Below are 10,355 nucleotides of genomic sequence, written 5' to 3'. Positions count from 1 at the left end.
CTAATGGGGATCCATAATAAACACACATACAGCTGTGGTGTTCAGTAGCCAGTCGCGAACCCCGGAACTGCAAAAAATCTCTAAAATGTCGGAACAAAACATTTAAGAGTACAGATGATACATACAAGCGTTTTTGAGAAAGATAATTTGAAAAATAACATTTTATTTACTAAATGTATATTTGGTTTCTTTTCTTTTTGATAAGAGATTAACATACAGAAATGTGGTGAGAAATTGATGTGGAAATAAATGGGGTCCCCCCTGAAGGAGTTTGAATACGACACCGTCAACATTAAGATTAACAGGGAGGAGTATAACAGCAGCAGGACCACTGACTTAGACAGACAACTGTCATGTATATTCAGAAAAGACTTCATGTTTCAGATTTAGACTCCGCGATGCTGCTGACGGTGGAAACACTGTATCTCCCCCTGACCTCTACCCCTGACCTCTTACCCCTGACCTCTCCCCCTGACCTCTAACCCTGACCTCTAACCCTGACCTCTCCCCCTGACCTCTTACCCCTGATCTCTTACCCCTGACCTCTTACCCCTGACCTCTAACCCCTGACCTCTAACCCTGACCTCTCCCCCTGACCTCTAACCCTGACCTCTCCCCCTGACCTCTACCCCTGACCTCTTACCCTGACCTCTTACCCCTGACCTCTTACCCCTGATCTCTTACCCCTGACCTCTTACCCCTGACCTCTTACCCCTGACCTCTTACCCCTGACCTCTTACCCCTGACCTCTTACCCCTGACCTCTTACCCCTGACCTCTACCCCTGACCTCTACCCCTGTGTCTCTAGGTGTATTTGAGGTGAGCTGCAGTGACTGACCACTATAATGTTAACCTCTGTCCCTGACCCCTGACCTCTAACCCCTTGTGTCTCCAGGTGTATTTGAGGTGAGCTGCAGAGTGACTGACCACTATAATGTTAATCTCTGTCCCTGACCTCTGACCCCTGACCTCTAACCCCTTGTGTCTCTAGGTGTATTTGAGGTGAGCTGCAGAGTGACTGACAACTATAATGTTAACCTCTGTCCCTGACCTCTTACCCCTGACCTCTGACCCCTGACCTCTAACCCCTTGTGTCTCCAGGTGTATTTGAGGTGAGCTGCAGAGTGACTGACCACTATAATGGAGGGATGAGACAGCAGTACTCTGTGAAGCCCTGCTCACCCGAGAGCAGCGTGAAACACACACACGCCCGTGCCTCGTCCGTGGTTCGCTACTACATCAGCGCAGAGGAGGTGGAGTGGGACTACTCACCTAACCGGGCCTGGGAACTGGAGAAACATCACGCTACAGAGGAGGACAGGTAGAGAGAGGAGGAGGAGGACAGGTAGAGAGAGGAGGAGGAGGACAGGTAGAGAGAGGAGGAGGGTGTTTCTGTGTGTCAAATCCAATCACAGGGTCACATAAGCAGGATTAGGCAGATGTAATTGCCACTGTAGCGAAATGCTTGTACGTGTGTGTGTGTGTGTGTGTGTGTGTGTGTGTGTGTGTGTGTGTGTGTGTGTGTGTGTGTGTGTGTGTGTGTGTGTGTGTGTGTGTGTGTGTGTGTGTGTGTGTGTGTGTGTGTGTGTGTGTGTGTGTGTGTGTGTGTGTGTGATTCATTCATTCATTCATTCATTCATTCATTCATAATGTTGTGTGTGTGTGTCCCAGTCCAGGCAGTATATTCGTGGGCAGGGGAGAGAATCGTATTGGTCCACGCTATAAGAAGGCGGTGTATAGACAGTACACTGATGACACCTTCAGGACACAGACGGAACTGCAACCTGAACAACTGCACCTCGGCATTCTGGGTAGGGTGGGGGTCCCAATAATATCTTCTCCCTCCTGACGTTTGCACTTGTTCACGACTTTCAACAAATCTAAAAGCATTGGATTGGTGAAGACATGGGCTACACTGAGTTTCTATATACCAGTCATTTCCTTTCAAATCCATGAAGGGAAGTAGCGGAGAAGAAGGCAGGATTAGTGAGTGAGTCTGGGTTTGTTTTCATCATGTCCAAGGGATCTCACCCTGGGAGACACCTGGGTTTGTTTTCATCATGTCCAAGGGATCTCACCCTGGGAGACACCTGGGTTTGTTGTCATCATGTCCAAGGGATTTCTAGGTCAGTGAGATGTTTCACACATAATTGTCCACGAAGAGGGTGGGTCTGGGATCCGCGCTCCCAAACAATACACCATATGACGGCATCCGGTGTATTGGGGGAAATAAACGTAGACCTGCTTTGAAGCATTTTGTTAAACCTCTATGCTATACTGATTATACCACAACATTTACATTTACATTTAAGTCATTTAGCAGACGCTCTTATCCAGAGCGACTTACAAATTGGTGCATTCACCTTATGACATCCAGTGGAACAGCCACTTTACAATAGTGCACAACTCTCTATGTGATACTGATCACACTATACGTTTTTTGTGCAAGGTTCCCTCTAAACTGCCACGCACCTCCCCTCACACTGCAGATGAAATATCAGCGCAGAGAAGCACGAAATGGAACTTCACTCATCTTTCTACATTCGTGCCCTTTAGTCAACACTAAACCGCATTTCACTCTGCTGTGGGAATTGTGCTCGAATCAACGCAATACTTTCATTGTAACGGACAGAAACAAAAACGAACTACACAAAACGAACTGTGCAAGAGATTTTCTTGTAGGCAGAGCCCATTGAAGTAGGATTATGTTGCATTAAAGGTGACTCAGGCCGTACTCTATACAGACCGGTGTGTCAATATAAGCTGCAGTAGGCCTATATGCAAATAGACCATTGCCATATATGGATCTGTGCCATTCACTTTGAACTGGACTGTGTTTACAACATGAGCGGTCGCGAATAGATGCGCTTGGTTTGAGATCAAAGCGAGAGCTGCATGTAACCACGTGTGTATATTTGTTCATATTATTGGCTAGTTAGTGAGTTATTAGCCCAGTTAAAGATAATTCGTAGTCAGCAATAGGGGAGGGATTACTTCCTACAAGAGCAGGAAACGTGTACATTTCTAGACATTTTGAAAAGCCAGTCAGGTAAAGAGCTTTTTATTATGTCTTAAAGGGACAGTCTTGTATTTTTAGACAGGCTTGAATAAGCGAAGTAGCCAGTAGCTGTAACTTAAAGCGGATACAGCCTCAGTGTTCACAGTAAAACTGTAACTTAAAGTAGCTCCAGCCTCAGTGTTCACAGTAAAACTGTAACTTAAAGTAGCTCCAGCCTCAGTGTTCACAGTAAAACTGCAACTTAAATTAGGTACAGACTCAGTGTTCACAGTAAAACTGTAACTTAAAGCAGGTACAGACTCAGTGTTCACAGTAAAACTGTAACTTAAAGTAGCTCCAGCCTCAGTGTTCACAGTAAAACTGTAACTTAAAGTAGCTCCAGCCTCAGTGTTCACAGTAAAACTGCAACTTAAAGCAGGTACAGACTCAGTGTTCACAGTAAAACTGTAACTTAAAGCAGGTACAGCCTCAGTGTTCACAGTAAAACTGTAACTTAAAGCAGGTACAGACTCAGTGTTCACAGTAAAACTGTAACTTAAAGTAGCTCCAGCCTCAGTGTTCACAGTAAAACTGCAACTTAAAGTAGCTCCAGCCTCAGTGTTCACAGTATAACTAACTTAAAGCGGGTACAGCCTCAGTGTTCACAGTAAAACTGTAACTTAAAGTAGCTCCAGCCTCAGTGTTCACAGTAAAACTGCAACTTAAAGTAGCTCCAGCCTCAGTGTTCACAGTAAAACTGTAACTTAAAGCAGGTACAGCCTTAGTGTTCACAGTAAAACTGTAACTTAAAGCAGGTACAGCCTCAGTGTTCACAGTAAAACTGTAACTTAAAGCAGGTACAGCCTCAGTGTTCACAGTAAAACTGTAACTTAAAGCAGGTACAGCCTCAGTGTTCACAGTAAAACTGTAACTTAAAGCAGGTAGAGCCTCAGTGTTCACAGTAAATCTGTAACTTAAAGCGTGTACAGCCTCAGTGTTCACAGTAAAACTGTAACTTAAAGCGGCTACAGCCTCAGTGTTCACAGTAAAACTGTAACTTAAAGCAGGTAGAGCCTCAGTGTTCACAGTAAAACTGTAACTTAAAGTGGGTACAGCCTCAGTGTTCACAGTAAAACTGTAACTTAAAGCAGGTACAGCCTCAGTGTTCACAGTAAAACTGTAACTTAAAGCGGCCTAAAATTGTGTTTAGTGGCAAAGAAATATATATGGCATATGCGATATGCACGTGGGCCCACATCTCGTCAATCACCCTACTGAAACACTCTGCACAGTGTCCCCACTGCTCTGAGAACACAACCAGAGACTGATGACTCACAGTGGTATGGCCCTGATGACTCAGTGGTATGGCCCCTGATGACTCACAGTGGTATGGCCCTGATGACTCACAGTGGTATGGCCCTGATGACTCACTGCGGTATGGCCCTGGTGGCTCACAGTGGTATGGCCCTGATGACTCACAGTGGTATGGCCCTGATGACTCACAGTGGTATGGCCCTGATGACTCACTGCGGTATGGCCCTGGTGGCTCACAGTGGTATGGCCCTGATGACTCACAGTGGTATGGCCCTGATGACTCACAGTGGTATGGCCCTGATGACTCACAGTGGTATGGCCCTGATGACTCACAGTGGTATGGCCCCTGATGACTCACAGTGGTATGGCCCTGGTTGCTCACAGTGGTATGGCCCTGATGACTCACAGTGGTATGGCCGTGATGACTCACAGTGGTATGGCCCTGATGACTCAGTGGTATGGCCCTGATGACTCACAGTGGTATGGCCCTGATGACTCACAGCGGTATGGCCCTGATGACTCACAGTGGTATGGCCCTGATGACTCACAGTGGTATGGCCCTGATGACTCACAGTGGTATGGCCCTGATGACTCACAGTGGTATGGCCCTGATGACTCACAGTGGTATGGCCCTGATGACTCACAGTGGTATGGCCCTGATGACTCACAGTGGTATGGCCCTGATGACTCACAGTGGTATGGCCCTGATGACTCACAGTGGTATGGCCTGGTTGCTCACAGCGGTATGGCCCTGATGACTCACAGTGGTATGGCCCTGATGACTCACAGTGGTATGGCCCTGGTTGCTCACAGTGGTATGGCCCTGATGACTCACAGTGGTATGGCCCTGATGACTCACAGTGGTATGGCCCTGATGACTCACAGTGGTATGGCCCTGATGACTCACAGTGGTATGGCCGTGATGACTCAGTGGTATGGCCCTGATGACTCACAGTGGTATGGCCCTGATGACTCACAGTGGTATGGCCCTGGTTGCTCACAGCGGTATGGCCCTGATGACTCACAGTGGTATGGCCCTGATGACTCACAGTGGTATGGCCCTGATGACTCACAGTGGTATGGCCCTGGTTGCTCACAGCGGTATGGCCCTGATGACTCACAGTGGTATGGCCCTGGTTGCTCACAGCGGTATGGCCCTGATGACTCACAGTGGTATGGCCCTGATGACTCACAGTGGTATGGCCCTGATGACTCACAGTGGTATGGCCCTGATGACTCACAGCGGTATGGCCCTGATGACTCACAGTGGTATGGCCCTGATGACTCACAGTGGTATGGCCCTGATGACTCACAGTGGTATGGCCCTGATGACTCACAGTGGTATGGCCCTGATGACTCACAGTGGTATGGCCCTGATGACACAGTGGTATGGCCCTGATGACTCACAGTGGTATGGCCGTGATGACTCACAGTGGTATGGCCCTGATGACTCACAGTGGTATGGCCCTGATGACTCACAGTGGTATGGCCCTGATGACTCACAGTGGTATGGCCGTGATGACTCAGTGGTATGGCCCTGATGACTCACAGTGGTATGGCCCTGATGACTCACAGTGGTATGGCCCTGATGACTCAGTGGTATGGCCCTGATGACTCACAGTGGTATGGCCGTGATGACTCACAGTGGTATGGCCCTGATGACTCACAGTGGTATGGCCCTGATGACTCACAGTGGTATGGCCCTGATGACTCACAGTGGTATGGCCGTGATGACTCACAGTGGTATGGCCCTGATGACTCACAGTGGTATGGCCCTGATGACTCACAGTGGTATGGCCCTGGTTGCTCACAGTGGTATGGCCCTGATGACTCACAGTGGTATGGCCGTGATGACTCACAGTGGTATGGCCCTGGTTGCTCACAGTGGTATGGCCCTGATGACTCACTGTGGTATGGCCCTGATGACTCACAGTGGTATGGCCCTGATGACTCACAGTGGTATGGCCCTGATGACTCACAGTGGTATGGCCCTGATGACTCACAGTGGTATGGCCCTGGTTGCTCACAGTGGTATGGCCCTGATGACTCACAGTGGTATGGCGTGATGACTCACAGCGGTATGGCCCTGATGACTCACAGTGGTATGGCCCTGATGACTCACAGTGGTATGGCCCTGATGACTCACAGTGGTATGGCCCTGATGACTCACAGTGGTATGGCCGTGATGACTCACAGTGGTATGGCCCTGATGACTCACAGTGGTATGGCCCTGATGACTCACAGTGGTATGGCCCTGATGACTCACAGTGGTATGGCCCTGATGACTCACAGTGGTATGGCCCTGATGACTCACAGTGGTATGGCCCTGATGACTCACAGTGGTATGGCCCTGATGACTCACAGTGGTATGGCCGTGATGACTCACAGTGGTATGGCCGTGATGACTCAGTGGTATGGCCGTGATGACTCACAGTGGTATGGCCCTGATGACTCACAGTGGTATGGCCCTGGTTGCTCACAGTGGTATGGCCCTGATGACTCACAGTGGTATGGCCGTGATGACTCACAGTGGTATGGCCCTGGTTGCTCACAGTGGTATGGCCCTGATGACTCACTGTGGTATGGCCCTGATGACTCACAGTGGTATGGCCCTGATGACTCACAGTGGTATGGCCCTGATGACTCACAGTGGTATGGCCCTGATGACTCACAGTGGTATGGCCCTGGTTGCTCACAGTGGTATGGCCCTGATGACTCACAGTGGTATGGCCCTGATGACTCACAGCGGTATGGCCCTGATGACTCACAGTGGTATGGCCCTGATGACTCACAGTGGTATGGCCCTGATGACTCACAGTGGTATGGCCCTGATGACTCACAGCGGTATGGCCCTGGTGGCTCACAGCAGTATGGCCCTGATGACTCACAGTGGTATGGCCCTGGTGGCTCACAGTGGTATGGCCCTGGTGGCTCACAGCGGTATGGCCCTGATGACTCAGCGGTATGGCCCTGATGACTCACAGTGGTATGGCCCTGGTGGCTCACAGTGGTATGGCCCTGGTGGCTCACAGCGGTATGGCCCTGATGACTCACAGTGGTATGGCCCTGGTGGCTCACAGTGGTATGGCCCTGGTGGCTCACAGCGGTATGGCCCTGATGACTCACAGCGGTATGGCCCTGATGACTCACAGTGGTATGGCCCTGGTGGCTCACAGTGGTATGGCCCTGGTGGCTCACAGCGGTATGGCCCTGATGACTCACAGCGGTATGGCCCTGATGACTCAGCGGTATGGCCCTGATGACTCAGTGGTATGGCCCTGATGACTCTCAGTGGTATGGCCCTGATGACTCACAGCGGTATGGCCCTGATGACTCACAGTGGTATGGCCCTGGTTGCTCACAGTGGTATGGCCCTGATGACTCACTGCGGTATGGCCCTGATGACTCACAGTGGTATGGCCCTGATGACTCACAGTGGTATGGCCCTGATGACTCACAGTGGTATGGCCCTGATGACTCACAGTGGTATGGCCCTGATGACTCACTGCGGTATGGCCCTGGTGGCTCACAGTGGTATGGCCCTGATGACTCACAGTGGTATGGCCCTGATGACTCACAGTGGTATGGCCCTGATGACTCACAGTGGTATGGCCCTGGTGGCTCACAGCGGTATGGCCCTGATGACTCACAGCGGTATGGCCCTGATGACTCACAGCGGTATGGCCCTGATGACTCACAGTGGTATGGCCCTGATGACTCACAGTGGTATGGCCCTGATGACTCACAGTGGTATGGCCCTGATGACTCACAGTGGTATGGCCCTGATGACTCACAGTGGTATGGCCCTGATGACTCACAGTGGTATGGCCCTGATGACTCACAGTGGTATGGCCCTGATGACTCACAGTGGTATGGCCGTGATGACTCACAGTGGTATGGCCCTGATGACTCACAGTGGTATGGCCCTGATGACTCAGTGGTATGGCCCTGATGACTCACAGTGGTATGGCCCTGATGACTCACAGTGGTATGGCCCTGATGACTCAGTGGTATGGCCCTGATGACTCACAGTGGTATGGCCCTGATGACTCACAGTGGTATGGCCCTGATGACTCAGTGGTATGGCCCTGATGACTCAGTGGTATGGCCCTGGTGGCTCACAGTGGTATGGCCCTGATGACTCACAGTGGTATGGCCCTGATGACTCAGTGGTATGGCCCTGATGACTCAGTGGTATGGCCCTGATGACTCACAGTGGTATGGCCCTGATGACTCAGTGGTATGGCCCTGGTGGCTCACAGTGGTATGGCCCTGATGACTCAGTGGTATGGCCCTGGTGGCTCACAGTGGTATGGCCCTGATGACTCAGTGGTATGGCCCTGATGACTCACAGTGGTATGGCCCTGATGACTCACAGTGGTATGGCCCTGATGACTCACAGTGGTATGGCCCTGATGACTCACAGTGGTATGGCCGTGATGACGCCACTGAAATTACCACGGAAGAACGTTGTTTCTTAACGTTCTCTGAACTATTTGAGAACTTTCCCAATGTCAAACCAGTTGGAGAACATTCCTAGAACCTTTTCCAAAATGTTAATTAAATGTGAACAAACATTCTGTTAAAAGGAACGAAATACCTAAGAAAATAGCGTTTTATTGTCAAGTTCCTTAAATGTGCTGAGAATGTTCCAAAGCCAAGGTTGTAGGCTAAATAACCGTAGGACAACCATGCTCTCAGCAAGCACTAAGAAACATATGGTTCCCAGAAGGTTGTAGGCTAAATAACCATAGGACAACCATGCTCTCACCAAGCACTAAGAAACATATGGTTCCCAGAAGGTTGTGGGAAGGTTGTAGGCTAAATAACCATAGGACAACCATGCTCTCAGCAAGCACTAAGAAACATGTGGTTCCCAGAAGGTTGTAGGCTAAATAACCATAGGACAACCATGCTCTCAGCAAGCACTAAGAAACATGTGGTTCCCAGAAGGTTGTAGGCTAAATAACCATAGGACAACCATGCTCTCACCAAGCACTAAGAAACATATGGTTCCCAGAACGTTTATGCGCTAGCTGGGATTGATACGGTTACTGGTGTGTTTGTGTGTCGTTCCTACAGGTCCTATCATCAGGGTGGAGGTGGGAGAGGAGGTTCTGATCACCTTTAAGAACAGAGCCAGCCGTCCGTACTCTATACACGCTCACGGAGTGGTCACTACCGACACACACACACCTGTCCAGCCAGGTAAAACACACACACAAACACACTGCCGGCCGTACTCTATACAAACACACAGAGTGGACATCACAGACACAGACACACCTGTCCAACCAACAACGGTCCATGTTAATGTCTGTGTGCTCCTCCCCTTTTTATCTCCTCCTCTCCTTTTCCGCTCTCCTCCTCTCCTTTTCCCCTCTCCTCTTCTCCTTTTCCCCTCTCCATCTCTCTCCTCCTCTCCTCTTCTCCTTTTCCCCTCTCCATCTCTCTCCTCCTCTCCTCTTCTCCTTTTCCCCTCTCCATCTCTCTCCTCCTCTCCTCTTCTCCTTTTCCCCTCTCCATCTCTCTCCTCCTCTCCTTTTCCTCTCTCCTCCTCTCCTCTTCTCCTTTTCCCCTCTCCATCTCTCTCCTCCTCTCCTTTTCCCCTCTCCTCCTCTCCATCTCTCTCCTCCTCTCCTTTTCCCCTCTCCTCTTCTCCTTTTCCCCTCTCCATCTCTCTCCTCCTCTCCTTTTCCCCTCTCCTCCTCTCCATCTCTCTCCTCCTCTCCTTTTCCCCTCTCCTCTTCTCCTTTTCCCCTCTCCTCCTCTCCATCTCTCTCTCCTCTCCTTTTCCCCTCTCCATCTCTCTCCTCCTCTCCTTTTCCCCTCTCCTCCTCTCCATCTCTCTCCTCCTCTCCTTTTCCCCTCTCCTCTTCTCCTTTTCCCCTCTCCTCCTCTCTCCTCTTCTCCTTTTCCCCTCTCCATCTCTCTCCTCCTCTCCTTTTCCCCTCTCCTCCTCTCCATCTCTCTCCTCCTCTCCTTTTCCCCTCTCCATCTCTCTCCTCCTCTCCTTTTCCCCTCTCCTCCTCTCCATCTCTCT

The 10,355-nt window shown here is 50.2% G+C and overlaps 1 protein-coding gene across 1 annotated transcript in view; it reads left to right on the top strand.

The window, feature by feature from the left end:
• Positions 1-1,101: 1,101 nt before the first annotated feature.
• The window catches only part of LOC127924519 (hephaestin-like), a gene marked incomplete at its 5' end in the record, with an annotated part of 20,873 nt that continues 11,619 nt past the window's right edge, over positions 1,102-10,355 (top strand). The window contains 3 exons of the mRNA XM_052509228.1: positions 1,102-1,321; positions 1,672-1,811; positions 9,395-9,520. Of these exons, the coding sequence (XP_052365188.1) occupies positions 1,102-1,321; positions 1,672-1,811; positions 9,395-9,520 (486 nt within the window). The remainder of the gene's footprint in view (positions 1,322-1,671; positions 1,812-9,394; positions 9,521-10,355) is intronic.

This window comes from Oncorhynchus keta, unplaced genomic scaffold (genome assembly GCF_023373465.1).
Source record: "Oncorhynchus keta strain PuntledgeMale-10-30-2019 unplaced genomic scaffold, Oket_V2 Un_contig_4189_pilon_pilon, whole genome shotgun sequence".
NCBI lineage: Eukaryota > Metazoa > Chordata > Actinopteri > Salmoniformes > Salmonidae > Oncorhynchus > Oncorhynchus keta.
This window is presented reverse-complemented; position numbering and strand designations above follow the sequence as displayed.